This window comes from Seriola aureovittata, chromosome 3, assembly GCF_021018895.1.
Source record: "Seriola aureovittata isolate HTS-2021-v1 ecotype China chromosome 3, ASM2101889v1, whole genome shotgun sequence".
In the NCBI taxonomy this organism is placed as follows: Eukaryota; Metazoa; Chordata; class Actinopteri; order Carangiformes; family Carangidae; genus Seriola; species Seriola aureovittata.
The window spans coordinates 29,001,992-29,019,383 of NC_079366.1; the positions used below are offsets into that span (position 1 = coordinate 29,001,992).

Below are 17,392 nucleotides of genomic sequence, written 5' to 3' on the forward strand. Positions count from 1 at the left end.
TATACTTTTTTTTATCCCTGCAGGTACATTCAGAGACACACTTCAAGTCTTTTTAGTGCATAATTCCCTCTTGTGTTACTGTTGCTCCTCAGCAGCTACGCAAGGAAACTGTCTGGGGAAACAAAAAGAGGGAAGAGCATAAATTTGGAAGATTCATTTTCTCCAGTCGGACAGCTAAAGGCTTGAGTTCTCTGCAGCTCAACTTGCAAATGCATTTCTGCTCAGAGAGAAGACTGCGGGTTTGGTCCCTGATCATTTACATGTGAACCGGCCCCTTTCTGCAGAAAATACAAACCGGGAACATGTGAAGAACTAACTCTGGACGAGTCTGAGAGAAAAACATCTTGGAGTTTTTTTGTGCAGTGAAGGCTCATGTTCTATTATGGGCATGTGTGCTTCTGTTTTTCTACTTTACCAGGTGTTTTCTTTGCGTTTCCATGAGTGAGGTGTAGATCCAGTTCGCACACCCAAACCACAACAACCGCTCTCTCTCTCTCCCTCTCTCTCTCTCTCTCTCTCTCTGTCTCTTTCTTTTACACGGGACAGGACAAGGTCACACGCTGCTCCACCCATTACAGTAGTACAGGAACATGACACTCCAGACACACACACACACACACACACACACACACACACACACACACACACACACACACACACACACAGGTGCGTGCGCAGGGCTCAGTTTACCTCTCTCTCCACAAAGCCTCGTGGGAAGAGTGACATCATCCCCTCTCTTTCTTCGCAGCTGTCAATCAAAGTAGACAATGAGGTCATAGGGTTAAACCCCTCCCGCAAGAAGCAACCTCCACGACAGCGTTGAAAAGAGCGCCTATCACATAACACACACACACACACACACACACACACCGTCAGTTTATACCTGAAGTGTGTATACAGAATGCATGGAACATCCACCTTGAGTGCGACAACAGAGTAAAAAGCTTTAGAGGCAGGAACAAACAGCAGCTGTGTCATCTCATGCTGCACGTCTGAGGTCTGAAGGCAGAAACAGCTCACTTGGTTTTCCTGCAGCTCTGAGCTGACGTTTGCTGATTTACAGTAAAAGAAAAACGCAGATCGTCCTCAAAGTGAACCATGAAACACTGAGAGAAACTTTCTTCACTGCACACTGACAGAAAATGACTTCAAAGAGCAGAAACTATGTGCTGTTCTCTACAGATGCTCTTACAGTGTAAAACCTTCCAGGAACCATCAAACTAGAAGAAAGTGAGTTTGAGTGGAGATAATAATAATAAATATAATAATAATAATAAATCATAAATATCTGTCACTTCATCGTCACGTTTGCTTTTGCAGAATAAATTCCAGCTGCTAAAATCCCACTTTTATCTGAACGCGAACATCCTCAAAGGTTTGGCTTGAACACTTCATCGTCGGCCACTAACATGACACACACAGTGAAATACACCCAACAGGTCATAATGTAAAGACGGCAGAAACAAGGTGCAGCAGACGGGACGCTTCAAACAATATTCTTTCTATATTATATTTGAATGTATTGATACTAACTTCTTCCCTCACTTCCTCTTCTCTGACCCGCTTTTGTCTCCTTTTGTCTTTCTCAGCGATCTGAACGGAAACAACCTGACGGTCGTCACCAAGACGGACTTCTCCGGTCTCAAACACCTCAGAGTCCTGTAAGTCTCAGCCACAGTTTCTATATCTTTACAGCTGATTCTCATTCCAGGCGCCGTTTAACAGAAGAGCGCAGGCAAGAAGAAGAAAAAGTTTCTTACTTGATTTGATGCATTTTTAATCTCATTCTATGTGTTTTTCATGTGAAGCACTTGGTGCATGAAAAGATAGATAGATAGATAGATAGATAGATTTTTATTCAGTCATTAATCAGTTTTTTCTTTTCTTTTTCTTATTCGTCAAGTCAAATATATACTGATATTTACCTGGAAAACAAAGAGCTGTAAGCTTCGCTCACAGCTGTCAGGCACATTGTTAACAGGGCAGCAGCTTGTGTTTGTTCTCTCCCGACATTTCTCTGGTAGTTTCAGGTCCCGTAGGAATGTGGGAATCATCGAGAGCCAGAGGGCACCGAATGACGCTTTAGCTCAGCAGTGACACATGAACCACCCAGAGGTGCTTGTTCGGTGTCAGTGTCAGTCACATTTATAACAGGGAGGGGTTTATCTGTGACCTTTTGACCTGGAAACACTGCGCCCTGTGGGAGAGGCTGGACAAGCCGCGGTTTCCTGCGTTAACCCGACGACCCGGTCTGCGCCGAGTGTCACTGATGGACATGAGGTGTTAAAAGGATGACATGCCAGGAGCTAATGACATCTCCGGAGGCCTGCTCAAAACAGATTAGCAGCCCGCCGGGAGCCCGAGGCTCGCTGCTGTCAGGGGGGGATTGATGTGGAAGTGTTACCCCGGTGGTTTATGGCGTATAAGTCTGTGGAGTGTATTTATCAAACACACCGGTTCCAGCAGCGACTGTGGGAGAGCCAATGTGTCTGGAGGCTTTGTGTTTTAATGAGAGGGTGAAAGATGTTACAATTTGTCTTTTTGTTTTGGTTTGAGCAGAGCCTGAGTTTAATCACGTTGCGTCATAATTCATTCAAGCTTCTTATAATGTGTCCAAGAAAACGGTTCAAAAAAGTGCAGCTGCTTGTGTTTTGTTTTCTTGGCCATGAGCAGTTTAAAACGATGGTTTGTGTTATCTGATGTGGGGCTGTTTGAGCTCCATAGCCGGTGTATTACCTGCAGCACATTCAGGTTTGGAGAAGCAGCGGGAGCTCGACACAGACGCTGAGCGATGAGCAGAAAAAAAACACGATTTTAATATATGATTTATTTTATCCCCCAAACCGTATTTTCACTGCTTCATCAAAGAGCCATTTATGACTCAAACAGCTGATAATACAGGTGCGTTTATGTGTAAGAGTATGGAGCAGTTGAGGATGTGTAGTGCCAAAGGACAAGGGCGGTTTGACATGAAGATAAAGTGGTGGAACATTTTCAAAAATAAAGCTGATATTGGTTTTTATGGTCGGAGCTGCAGCAGCTGATCACTCAGCGTCTGTGCTGCTGCTGCTTCTATAAACACTGACTCAAGTCTGCTGCAGGTAATACACTGACTGTAGATACATACTGTACTATACTACTGATGTTTGTTGCTAATGCATCCTGATGTTTCACTAAACAGAATATGCTTTAATCATGTTTATTATGTGGCTTATTAAACAACATTTTAAGATTTATTTGAGGAAAATTAAACTGTAACAGTGTCACTTTTTTATTACTGATGTTGTATTGCAGTCACCTGATGGAGAATCAGATCAGTAACGTTGAGAGGGGAGCGTTTGACGAGCTGAAGGAGCTGGAAAGACTGTGAGAACACACACACACACACACACACACACACACACACACACACACATATATTGTATATAACTATATTTCCAGTGTAATATTTACTCTGCATGTTTCTGTCCCATCCAGTCGTCTGAACAAGAACCGCCTCAGCCAACTGCCGGAGCTGCTGTTCCAGAAGAACGAAGCTTTGTCTCGACTGTGAGTACGAACTCTGAAACCTCTGCGCTCTCTCACAGCCGCTCTCCTGCATCTGACATCTGAACCCTGCAGCCTTTCCTTTACTGCTCCCTCTGCCCTACATCCTGCAGGAGCACCACTCACCAGGTTCTGGTCACAGTTCGTGTTGACGACACATAAAATCACAGAGTGTTTGTGGTGATTACGGATTCTGATTCAATGAGGAGAATAAACAATAATAATTTTAAAGAGGAGAAAATGAGAGAAATATTGCCCTGTGTCACGACCTATCCACAGCTGAGCTCTTGTATCTTTCCATTCACAGTTTTCCCAACAATTTCATAAACTTTTTTTTATTTTTAAACATTTTTTTTCTTGCTTTTCTCTGTGCAAATTGCAGCCTGCAATTTAGGGGTATAGGATTTTAGGTTATATTTTATAGCCATCAAACCCTGTGATTGTTCTGCCTCTCCGACGAAGCTCACTGTTTATCTGGGGCACTTTGTGTGCAAGGGATGTGGTGCGCATGTTTGTGTTTAGTGTGAGTGTGTTGGAGAGAGGCATTTTTACTTAGGGAGGACTGGTAGTTAGGGAGAAACCAGCAGTGAGAGGAGGAGTAACAAGACGTTGGACTGGACTTTCTCTGTGGCTTTATTGTTCCTTTCATCGATTGTCTGTTGGTTTACTTTACACAGGGCTGGGCAATCTGCCCCCAAGATCCTATTACAGTCTTTCTGGGTAGAATCCACCATCTGATTCACGAGTATCTCTCCAGGTTTAGTTTTGAACGCTCGTGATCACATGACTAGTTGTGCATGTTGGTTGCCTGGACGCAATCAAGAGCTAAAGACCCAACTCACACATCTCTGTATCCTCTTTCCGCTCTGATTTTATTGTGAAAGTCCTGAGCAGAAGCCGCTACTCTTGTCCCACAATGCTGCGTTCACACTTGTGAGTATTTGTTAACTATTCATGAGGTGCTGTATGTTCTGTAAGCTCATCCCGCAGACTGTAACTCCTCCGTCTTGCTGCGGCTGGTGACGGTGGTTCTTGTTCTGCTCAGGTGGAGAACTGCTTCATGTGCTGCTACGCCGAGCTCACAGGAGGCCGCCGAGCAGAACGACGACCGCCGCCATCAGCTGCGGTTAGCGCGCTAGCTGTTTAACAGTCGACCAGTGGGCTGATGAGCGGCTTTTAAAACGCAATATCTAAATATCTTAATGTACTTTTAATCTGAATAGTAGATCACATGCAAAAATCAGATCGTCCACGATGTTGGATAAAGTTTCATTTGATTTATTCTGCAACCTCCTGCACCACGCAGTACACCCACTGTTTATGGCATTATATCATTATACATTTGAACTGCACATTAGCTCATAATAAGAAACTCTGAAATTGGTTCTGTTTTCAGTAATAAACCGTCACGTACACGCTGGAGTGACTGAGTTATTTCCTGCAGCTTCGGGCCGTGTGCTCGCTGCTTTTTATCATCAAAAATTGACCCATTTTTCTCACCTAGAAAAACTCTGCAAACAGTCTCCCCTCGGACAACAGAGGCACCGCAAATCACTCTCACAGTCCCACAGGAGCAGTGGGCACAGTCGAGCTTTAATTTGACAACTCAACACACACACACACACACACACACACACACACACAAAGAGCCTTTTTTTTTCTTGTTTAATAACTGAAAACTTGGACACAGTTGGTTACTATGCGGCTAAATGTGTCTCACACACACACACACACACACACGCGCACTGCTGTGAAGTCTTTGTTATAAATGTGTGTGTTTTGTAGTGTGGGATGGGGAAGGTATCTGCCGACTGCCTGGAGACGCCTGGAAACACACACACAAACACTGCTGCAGAGAGAGAGAGAGAAAAGAAAAGATAACAGAGCTCTTTAATTAACTTTTCTCAGTGAGTGATCCATTTATGACAGTGATGTGTTTTTATACCTGTGCCTGTACCTGAGAGTGTTTGTGTGTGTGTGTGTGTGTGTGTGTGTGTGTGTGTGTGTGTGCGTGTGCATGTGTGTGTGGCTGTGTGTGTGTGTGTGTGATGGTTTTTTCAGTGGTTGACACAGAAAACGTGCAGATACAAAGAGACTCTTACTTTTCCTCTGAGCTCAGACGAGGGGGGAGTGAAGTGGATAACAGCCATGAAAAATAACGGTAATTACAGGAGATGAACAGGTGGACGTGTGTGTGTGTGTGTGTGTGTGTGTGTGTGTGTGTGAGAGAGAGAGAGAGAAAAAGAGGGAGATGAAGAGAAAGTATGAGAGTGATACGTGGTAAAAGAAAGTGTGTGTCAAAGTGTTTGTTTGTGGATGAGTGTGTGTGTCCTGATTATTTTTGCCGTTTGCCTTTCTGGCAATTTCACACTCTGGCTCCCATCAGGGGATGCCGAGATGGACTTGGCATGTTCAATCAATCACCACACACACACAACACACACAACACACACACACACACATACACACACACACACACAGAGTGACACAATCACAGTGCAGAGCCATTAGCACTTCCTCCAGCAGGAGTGATTTCTTTTCCTCCTGCTGTGTTGATGGACTCTATAAAGCCCAATGCCCCTTGGAAACACACACACACACACACACACACACACACACACACACACACACACACATACACACACATACACACACATACACACACTTCCTCTCTAGCATAATCTGTTTCTCCTCTCACACACACACACACACACACACACACACACACGTACCTACACACAAATACGTTTGTGTGCTGCCTTTTGTCGGTGAGCTTTTTTTTTCTCTTTGTCCAAAACACCCTCCCACCTCCTCCTCCTCCTCTTCTCTCCATCTCTCCTCCTCCTCCTCCTCCTCCTCTTCTCTCCCTCTCTCCACCTCCTCCTCCTACTCCTCTTCTCTCCATCTCTCTCTCCTCCTCCACCTCTTCTCTCCACTCTCTCCTCCTCTCCTCCTCCTACTCCTCTTCTCTCCATCTCTCTCTCCTCCTCCTCCTCTTCTCTCCTCTCTCCTCCTCCTCCTCTCCTCCTCTTCTCTCCTCTCTCCTCCTCCTCCTCCTTCTCTTCTCTCCATCTCTCCTCCTCCTCCTCTTCTCTCCCTCTCTCCTCCTCCTCCTCTTCTCTCCCTCTCTCCTCCTCCTCCTCCTCCTCCACCTCTTCTCTCCCTCTCTCCTCCTCCTCCTCTTCTCTCCCTCTCTCTCCTCCTCCACCTCTTCTCTCCTCTTCTCTCCTTTCTCCTCCTCCTCCTCTCTCTCCTCTCTCCTCCTCCACCTCCTCCTCCTCCTCCTCTTCTCTCCTCTCTCACTCCTCCTCCTCCTTCTCTCCCCTCTCCCTCCTCCTCCTCCTCCTTCTCTCCTCTCTCCTCCTCCTCCTCCTCCTCCTCCTCTTCTCTCCATCTCTCCTCCTCCTCCTCCTCCTCTTCTCTCCCTCTCCTCCTCCTCCTCTTCTCTCCCTCTCTCCTCTCCCTCCTCCTCCTCTTCTCTCTCCTCTCCCTCCTCCTCCTCCTCCTCCTCCTCTTCTCTCCCTCTCTCCTCCTCCTCCTCCTCCTCCTCTCCCTCCTCCTCCTCCTCCTCCTCCTCCTCTTCTCTCCCTCTCTCCTCCTCCTCCTCCTCCTCTTCTCTCCCCTCTCCTCCTCCTCCTCTCCTCCTCCTCTTCTCTCCATCTCTCCTCCTACTCTTCCTCCTCCTCCTTCTCTTCTCTCCATCTCTCTTCCTCCTCCTCCTCCTCTTCTCTCCCTCCTCCTCCTCCAGCAAAGTCTTTATATTGTTCTTAGTTGATAATTATTTAAAGATTTAACACCGATTTAAAGTTTAATTTAATTTGACAGATCTACGTACGTCCTCGTCTGAATTAAAGCGGAAACCGTTCGTTGTTTAATCAAATCATTTGTAGCGAGACTCATGATTTAATATCTGCAGCCCAAACACTGTGATATACGATATTATTATGTTGCCGGGCGGGCTATAATATAATTATATTATGGTGTTTAATGTTTCAGTTGTTTTCCTTCTTTTAGTAACACAAACTTGTAATATTGTATTTAATGTCTGATGCTGATTAAAGCTGTAAAGTGATAAAGAAAAGTTAAACCCAGTAAACGACACGTCAGCGAAGCAGCGTCAATAAATAAATACACAAATTCCTCAGCTCGTAGTTACGAGCTAGTTCAGCATGCACACTTGATACACACTAACCAGATTTAAACATAATCAAAATAAACATAATCAGCTTTTTCTTTAATTAGAAACTGAAAACAGTCGGCCCTGTTTATACTTCATCTTTAGGACATTTGAGATTCTCCACTTACATGTGCTCGTTCTCCTCCTGCTCCGGCCCCGAGGTGAATTAGTAGAAAGTGAGAACTTCAGAGTAAACAGTTCTTTAATCATCTACATTTACGGGAACATGTCCTCGTCATGTGACACGCCTCAGACAGAGAAGCCAACGCTGCGCCGACCTCCCGACTTCCTCTTCTCTCTGACTTTCATTAATCACGAGATGTTCGTCATAATTGTTCTAGGAATAAGAAAAAACTCGCCACAAGCCTCAACTCAAATGAACCGAAGTCTGCTCCGACCCCCTGGAGGAAATGGCACCTGGATGGATTTGATTCCAGAAAAACGCACTCATGTGATTTTATATTTATTTTATTTACAGCCCATTAGGAGCCCATGCATGTGTTACCTGATCCAAACCTCTGATTAAAACAAATGGACTCCTCAACACTTCAAACTCCCAGTTCACTTGAGCTTTACAGGACTCCCGTTTTCCTCATGGTTTGATGGAAGTCACAGAGATATCACAGTTTAGTTTTCTCTTAAAGATGCAGGTAGAAATGTTTATATCATACGTTCATACTCGTCGGATTCATCGCAGTCTTTCCTTCACCTCTCTTTCCTCTTTACCGCCATCTTTTTTTTGTTTGTTGTTGCTTCAACCGCTTCCTTTTTTTCGTGGTTAAACACTCTCACGTCTCACCTCCCTCCCCAGCCTTTTGTTGGCGCCGTGTGGTTGTGTGATGGGTTCGCTCCACACCCAGTAACAGTCCTTTGTGTGTTTTGATGATACCCAGAGGCTGCCTGAATGTGTGTGTGTGTGTGTGTGTGTGTGTGTGTGTGTGTGTTCATGTACCAGGGTGCCCCCCTCCCAGCACCTCCCTTTAGCCCAGGGGAACCCAAGAATTATGGGAGTGTATCTCGATGTCTCTCACACACACACACACACACACACACACACACACACCTTGACCTGGAGGTGAACTGTGCGGTTAGCCGGTCTTTACAGACAGAGCTCCAGCGGGTCGCTATTGACTGTGGATTGATGTGAACTTGGCAGAGAGGTGCTACATCCTGTCAAACCGAAGGAGCTGGGAAAACACCGCATCACGCAAAAGCCCTGATCAAACACGCCGATGTTCACGAGTGAAGTCTGAGTAACGGACGGGACCGTCTGTGGAGTTCATGACCACCAGTAACCAGATTGATTAGTGCTCTCATGTGGTTTTTTATTTGTATATGTCACAAACGAATAAACACCTGGGTGAATGTGCGAGCGCTAGCAGGTGCGGATGTGCTGTAAACAGAAAGTAACACATGAATTTATGAAGACGGTGGAAAAAAACAGATTGGGAATCGTCGTTTTCATCCGGAAAAAGGTCACATGACAGGAGCGTGACGAATCAGGGAACGATAGGACGACCCTCTGAGTGGTCAGCAGCATCTGCAGAAGTCTCGAAACTAAAACCTACAAGTGTGGAAACCTTTACTTTTCACATTAACGTTTTTCTCCAGCTTTCTCTTGGAGTATCAGAAACTCGACGCTTGTAGACCTGAAAGATGTAAAACGTGAAATGTTTTGTTCTTTTAAAGCAGCTGCACATAAATGGGTGACTTTTTATAAAACTTCACCCCCGTACAGATGTCATGAAGGAGGAAATTGGCCGTAAACATGTTTATTTGTGCTGTAAAGTTGGACATTTTAACATGGGAGTCTGTGGGGACTGACTCACTGTTGGAGCCAGACTCTAGTGGTCGTTAGAGGAACTGCAGCTTTTTCTCAAACCGCTCTGGCAGCTCACACCGTTGTTTCTGTCCATTGAGTGCCGTGCAAAGCAACAAACAAAAACAGCTCAGTCTAACAGAGACAAACAGAAGCTGTGTATTTAACACATCGTTCATTAAACTAAAAAAGAAGTTGGAGAACTGAGAGCGAGTGAAATCAGAGTGTGAGCAAAACAGAAAAAAAAAAAACCTGTAAATTAAATGTGTGTGTTATGGCGGATAAGTTTGCCCTCAGACGCTTGGAGGGTTTCTCTCATTAGGCAGAATGGCAGATCTGTCCTCATTAGCACAGTTGATTGGCATCTGAGGGCGGCTAATTAGCGGTGTGGCGCTAACAGAGGCAGTGACAGCAGCTGCCGTGCTGCGGCGGTTTAGAGGCTAACCGGAGTGTGACCTCGCCATTTACCCGACTAATTTTCAGAGAGAGAGGAAAAAGTAATATTTCCGTGTGTGTGTGTGTGTGTGTGTGTGTGACTGTGTGTGATAATTGCTTGTATTAGCATTTGTACTGTATAATTGCCTGTTTGTGAGTCTGTGTGCCGGCATGTATACATGTGCTAATTACGCAGATTTGCATCTGTACAGAAATAGAGTGTGTTGTGTTTCTGTGTGTGATTGGGTGACATCATTATTTATAGGAGTGTCTGCAGGATGAAAAAGTGTGTCAGCACATACTTTAATTAATTTTCTTTGCGTGTGTGATCATTTTGCTCTTCTGCAGTTTTCGTACGTGTCTGCTGCCGCTGAGATAATTGGATGTATGTGAGTCTTTACGTCGCGTCGCGTGTGTGTGTTTGTGTGTGTGTTTGTGTGTGTGTTTGTGTGTTTGTGTGTGCGCCATCTGCTTGTGTCTGAAGACCAGTCATGAGGAAAATTGTACGGCTTTGCATTTTCTTATAATAAACACTTTGAATTCAGAAGAACAGGTACTTTTCAATGTTTGAAAGTTTGTGAAATTTAGGAACGAAACACTCAAGGCCTTAAAAGTTTTTGAAAAAATAGAATTGAATTAATACATTTTGTGTAAAAAGTAGAAATTGAAGTTCAAGTGATATTTTCTTTTTACTTAACATTAGTAAACAGGCTCCGTGCTGATGTGGTGTGTCGCCCGCCGTCGTAGATAAGTCAACTTACTGTTTTGCTGTGTTGTGTTAGAGAAGGAGAGAGATCACACATTCAAGCCTCTTCCTCTTTTTAATTGTTGTTTAATTGTCTTCTGTGAAGCGTGTTAGTTCTCATTATAAAAATTCTTAGTGTTGTAACAGTAAAACTCACACTCTGACGTGTTGGGTCCTTGGATTTGAGGGACTTGGGCCTGGAAAGTCCTTGAATTTGATGTTTAAGACAGTTAGAGAATCTGCCACAGTCACAGAAACCCTTGACAGCTCCTGTGTGTTCAGGCAGATTTCTACTACAGAATATGAGTTATAATGGGAGCTTTAATGCAGGTTTTGAAAAACCTAACAACATGTACTTCATGTACTAATGGACTGTTTCCACTGTGGCATTATGGGGCTGTGGATGGAAAGCAGCTATGTCAGTGTGTGTTCGGTCCATTTGCACATGTGTGCGTTTTTATATTTACATTATCAGCATGAGTCAGATCCGTCACTGCAGCGGACGCAGGAGCAGCAGGATTTTTTCCCAGAATTCTAGTTTTCTTAAAGCGGGGGGACCGTGCGGCGCTCCCTGCTGCTGGACGACGGGATCTGCGGCGAGGACGGACACCGTCACTCCCTCCCTCCCCCTTACAAAAACCTGCTCAGCTGTTATTCCACAGCCCAGACTGTGTGTCTTGAGTGTGTGTGTTTGTGGGAGGTCAGACCAGGAACGCCGATTTCCCCCGTCATGTCGGTCCAAAGTAAAGCTGACACGCTGAGAGCAGTGGAAAAGCATGATGGGAAGAGGCACCCGGGACTGTTCAAACAGCCAATCGCTAATCTTAGATTGGGGCTTAGACAAATATGAGTGAGAGACAGCGGACAATCACATTCGGCTCTCACGTCTCTCTTTCCTCTGTTTCATTTTCATTCTCCCTCTCTCTCTCTCGGGTTTGTCGTCATTCTTCCCCTCCTCCTCTTCTTTCTCCTCCTCTTCAACCTCATCACCTTTTCCTCCATCTGCCTTTGGGGTTTTTCAATTAAGCGCCGCGCTCCCCTGTGGACGGAGGGAGGGAACGGAGCGAGTGATGAAGGAAAAGGAGCAAGTACAAGTACACTGGAAGGTAGAGGAGGATGGAGGGCAAAGGAGACGGGGCTGGAGAGAGGTGAAAGAAATGGAGGGAGGAGGGCAAAGAGAGAGCGAGGCACGGGTGTAATGAAGGGAAGAACAATGGGGAGTCGAGATGGAGGTGAGAAGAAGGGGGGGCGAGAAACAGGAAGCTGAAAGTAGAGAGGCATAAAGGAAGGAGTCACACTGGGGGGAAAATATGAGAGGATAGAAAAGATGTGAGGTAAGGGTGGAGGTAACAGAGCAGGGATGATAAAGCAAACACAGGAGAGGTGAATGAAGAACAGGAAGCGAATAAATCTTATTTTCTCAGAGGGAAAAGTGAGTTATGTGCCTCAAATAGCAGCTGTTTAATTCGCTAAGTAAAGATTTTTTTTCAGCTTTATCTTTACTTCATTATGTTTGAAACAGAAACTGATGCTTTCAGAACTTTATACAGTATTTTTTTCATAGTGCAGACTGAGTGTGGAAATGTCTTTACTGAACAGAACCGGGGCTCGGAATCGAACGCCGATACTTTTATGGGCCGATCGAAATAGTTTGATAATATCGAGGATGAAAAAATAACCTGGTCATTCGATACCTGAGGAGTAAATGAGTCAATCTCGTCAGCGTCAGTGAGCCAATCAGCATGCAGCATGCCTGGTGTACTAATGTGTACTGTAAGTTTCTTTTTGGAGTCGATCAAATTGGTTTCAAAATAAAGAATCATTAAGAATCGTTACAGAAGGTGTTTGTTTTCAGCACCGATCTCCAAAATATCAATAACCAGCCCTGAAGAGAACCACACCAATTAAACTCAGAGCTTTCCTGCCACCGCCTTGAGATGTTAATTAAAAATCATCAACTAGTTAAAATTCATCTTTTCAGCCACAGTTTCAGTTGCAGCTGATGTTTCTTCAGGTTGTAAATTACATGTATAAGCAACAAAAAGCTAATTGAAGGTTGAAAAGTGATTAAAGTGAATATATGCAATAGTATGTGTCACAGTGTCACAGCGACGTGCTAATTTCTAAACCGACATGTGACTCAAATCCATATTTACTTCCTTAGGTGGCTGAGTTTGGCCTGTTGCCACGGTTACAACCTCCTTCGTGCCATCAGGTCATGAACCTTCCCGTCGTGCATGTCATGTGCATTTTCGCGCAGTGTATTAATGTTTGTGTGTACCAGTAGGAACTTGTGTGTTTGTCACGCACATGTTACGCAGTGTGTGTGTGTGTGTGTGTGTGTGTGTGTGTGTGTGTGTGTGTCGTAGCGTGTCTGTGGTGCGATGTGCTCGGGTTGTGTTGAATAAAGGCGCAGCCTCTGGATGTTGTGTGAGGCTAATATTTAGCATGTGTGTGTGGTGTGTTTGCATGTTCCTGCTGAGCGTGTGTGTCCCTTCATGCTGTGTTTTGTCTGTGTGATCCGTCTCCGCCTGCAGCTCTGCGGTCGACACAAAGACAGAAGGGAAATTAGAAAAATGAACGTTTGCGGGGCTTCACGAGCGAAACGAGAACATTCTCTCCCTGTTTTTCTCAATAACCTTTTCAACTTTTCTCTCTTGGAACAACTTTCAAGTTACAAAAATCATCAACAAGAATCATAACTTGTATTTGCTAACTCTAGAGTGGCACTGAAGTTACAGCAGATTCACATTAAGTCAAATATTCAGACCCTGATTATCTCAGAGGTTTTGAGTGTTGGTTTTTTACACATTACATTTCCTCAAAAATGTTTGTAACGATCATATATGCTTCTGTTTTTCTGCTCTGCTCAACAAAAACATGAACTGAGCTGAACTGTGAGTCACAGATTAGGAAAACGGACATTTTTAAAAAGCTATTTATCGCCTGTTGTGTATAGAAACCTCTCAAACCTCTCCTGCAGTGTGACCCATCACTCTGCAGCTCATCTGTATATGAGTTTGTTCCCAACACTCAGAGTCTCTCCAGCTTCACATCAGAGTGTGTGTGTGTGTGTGTGTGTGTGTGTGTGTGTGTGTGTGTGTGTGTATTTACCTGTCAGAGAGACGTGTTTATAAATGATCTTGTGGTTCAAGTCTAATCAGCTTCCTCTTGTCTGATATATTTTGACATTCCAGTTCATTCTCCAGTATTATTTTTGTGTGTGTGTGTGAGGGGAGATTCCCAGTGTGTGTGTGTGTGTGTGTGTGTGGTGTGTGTGTGTGTGTGTGTCTGTCCCTGGCAGGCCTTTCTGGGGTCGTCCTCTCGAAGTGTGGTTTCTTGTTGAACCACATTTGTCTGCATTCTGATGTTATTTATTCTTTCTGTGCTGCACATCTGGTTTTAACTTTCCTCCCTCTGTTGGGTCTCCCCTTCACTTTGTTTTGTCTTTGCTCTTCCTCCTCTCTCTCTCTCTCTCTCTCTCTCTCTCTCTCTCTCTCATCACCTTTCTGTCTTTCAGTTCTGTAGATGATAACTTATTTAAGGTGTTTGTACTGGGTGGTGTGTTTGTGTGTGTCGGGGTGAGGAGGGGACCAGACTATGACAGTGAATTATTAACTATGTTGTTGCTCTGACTCTGTCTGATAACCTGGCTGCATGGGGGTCAAACAAGACAGTGTGTGTGTGTGTGTGTGTGTGTGTGTGTGTGTGTGTGTGTGTTCGCGCTCAGCTGCATCAGCTCATACTGTTTTGTGCTTTTGTGATTTTCTGTGTGGAACTGTAAATAATCACATTCACAGCATTACAGAAACCCCCATAGAAACTTTATTGTCTTGTTGTTTGTGTTTGAGAGACAATAAAGGAAAGACTCTAACTGCAGCTAAATGATTAAGGTCAGGTTCCCATTTAAAAATCGAAGCAGATTTAATTAATTCTGTTCTTTTTTTGACCATCGCGAGCTTCCGTCCTAACGAGCCTCCAGGGCAAGTGATGGGGAATAAAATCTGCATTAAAAAAGTTAATATGAAGCTAATATCAGGCTTAAATAGCAGAAATGAAACAGATCCAGTACCTTCCCAAATACTTTTGTCGTGGTCTTCTGAACTGTGTCTCCATGTCGACCTGTAGCAGCACAACAAGGGAAAAAAGGCTGTAACGTTTGAAGATATCTTCTTGCTCTGGTTTACTCAGACCAAGACATGATATTTGTTTTTATTGTCTAGAGCGAACGCTGGTTACTGATCCGGTTCCAAATTTAATCTGTGCATCCCACAGTACAGGGAACTCACTGACGCGCTGAGGTAACATGAGGCCGGGCAGATACTGTATGGATCCGGCCTGATTTTATCCCCTGAGTCCGTTGACCCCGTCTAATTATAAAATCAGGCCAAATTGTTGCCAGATCGGTGATCATTTGATGAGCAGTTTCAGGGGGGGTGGGGGGGGTCACAGCGCTTCATTAACCACGTGAACGCTCATCGATCTGACTTTTGGACGACTGGATGGATTTCTTTCTCTGAAGCATGTTCCGGTTTCCAAAATGGCGGCTGTCAATAGATCCATCACAAACTGTTCTGAGCTTCTTTTAATATTAGTCGTGTTTTAGTTGCTGTGTTTAAAGCTGAAGTCTTGTGTGATGTGAACCTGAACTTCAGAATTGCACAAAGTTTGAATAAACTTTATTGGGATTGTCATTTACGTTCGGTGCAAAGCGCTGGTCAGCTGATCCACGCGACACGACGCGAGCGCGACAGTCGCAGGTTCTCGCCGTGCAGAATTAAAACGTGTCATGTGAGTTAATTGACATTATGTACAAGATCAATACAATTACGGCGTGTGATTAGCTCAATTGTGTGCGGTTGAGCAGTTCAGTTACTGCAGTAACAAGTTCACCAACAGCTATTGATCAGCCAACGTCAACACAAATGACGCAGCTGCACCTCGGGAGGAGAAGATGCAGATGACGGATTTAACATTCAGATATCTATCCAATCCGCCAAAGATGCAGGAAGACCAAAACCACGCTGTTAATAACAACAACAGGATATAACAAAGTATCAGTGACTGAGAACAACGAGCGAACAAGCCGCTGGACTGAAGCTGACCCGTGTTTGACCCGTAGCCGTGAGAGACGGATGGACAGAGAGGTGACGAGGAAAAAGATGAGTGAGGGAACGAGTGGGAAAGTTTACCTTTCTCACCCTCCTCTGTGAGCAGGGAGGGAGGGAGGGAGGAGGAGGAGGATATTGAAACGACAGGAGAGACGGCGGAACAATGAGAGGATGAAGAGGAGGGAGGAAGGACGGACACGGACACAACGGATGACAGAACGGATCAGAAAATGAATAGAGGAGATAGCAGGAGAGAGCAAACATTGTGAGACTACCTACCGTCCACACACACACACACCACACACACACACACACACACACACACACACGTCCAGCTGTGACCAGTCTGTTTCTCTCCAGTAAACATCATATCCAGCTTCCTGGTGTCCTGGCAACAGATGTCTGGGTAACCTGATGGGAAAGCATCTTTAATATTGATGTGTGTGTGTGTGTGTGTGTGTGTGTGTGTGTGTGTGTGTGTGTGTGTGTGAGAGCTGTCAATACTCCTCTCCGTGTGCAGGTGGATGTTGTTACAAATTTGAATTATTTAAGTGTGTTTGAATAAATCCTCATGTATTTATGTGTTAAACTTCCTATTTGACTGTTATTGATGATTAATTTATACTGATCAGTGTTTGTGTTATTTATGTCATGAATCAGTGCCAGCAGAGTGTGTGTGTGTGTGTGTGTGTGTGTGTGTGTGTGTGTGTGTGTGTGTGTGCCAGCCCTGTCCTCCTCTTTTCCTTTTTCAGTGTCACGTTGTTTTAACATTGTGGTGAACACTTGATTTAACAACAATCGCAAATAATCTTTTGTGCCAATAAAGCACGTCTTACTTTAACTGAGGACTACGGAGGAGACGGAAAGGACATTTACTTAACTTACATGATGTGTGTTGCAATTACCGTGTAGTGAAAGTACAGACGGAGATGAGAAACACACGGGGGGAGAGAGAAGATAATGACTTGGAACAAATGATCAAGGAGGTTGTGGTTGTATGGTGTAGACATCTTAACCACCCGGCCATCAGGATACTCGGTACTGGTGGTCTTACATTCTTTTGTCATTTCTCACATGTGAAATGTCTGTGAAACTGCAGCTTGTCACCGTGGAGTGTCCCACTGACTTCCACAAGCTCGTGACAACAAAACATTTTATGAAATAAAACTTGAGAGGGAAGGAAACGAGAGGGAAAAGATAATCAGACGCTGCTTCAAATAGCAAGGGTTAGGGTTAGTTTTGCTAATGCTACATAGCCAACGTTCACAGCTGTTTACTTACCGCTGTTGTGTTTACAAGAGGTTTATAATACGCCCACAGAGCAGCTCTACTTCTACAGGGCAGACTGGATGATACAGTGACTCGGTATCGGAAAGTGACAACACAGTCTGACATGGCTGGGGCTAGCTAGTTAGCATGCTATACATCAGTGGAAGTGATAGAAACAGAAGCCAAACAAGAGGTTTGTTTTCTCACCTCTGGAGACAGCTGGAGAAAGGAGTGAAGTTTGATGCAATATTTCTTCTGGACTGTTAGTAAACAGCTGTTGATGCTAACGT

The 17,392-nt window shown here is 44.6% G+C and overlaps 1 protein-coding gene across 1 annotated transcript in view; it reads left to right on the forward strand.

Moving 5' to 3' along the window:
• The window catches only part of LOC130165502 (slit homolog 1 protein-like), a 63,263-nt gene that overhangs the window by 12,178 nt on the left and 33,693 nt on the right, over positions 1 to 17,392 (forward strand). Inside the window, exons 2-4 of the mRNA XM_056370830.1 lie at positions 1,590 to 1,661; positions 3,295 to 3,366; positions 3,478 to 3,549. Coding sequence (XP_056226805.1) covers positions 1,590 to 1,661; positions 3,295 to 3,366; positions 3,478 to 3,549 — 216 coding nt within the window. The remainder of the gene's footprint in view (positions 1 to 1,589; positions 1,662 to 3,294; positions 3,367 to 3,477; positions 3,550 to 17,392) is intronic.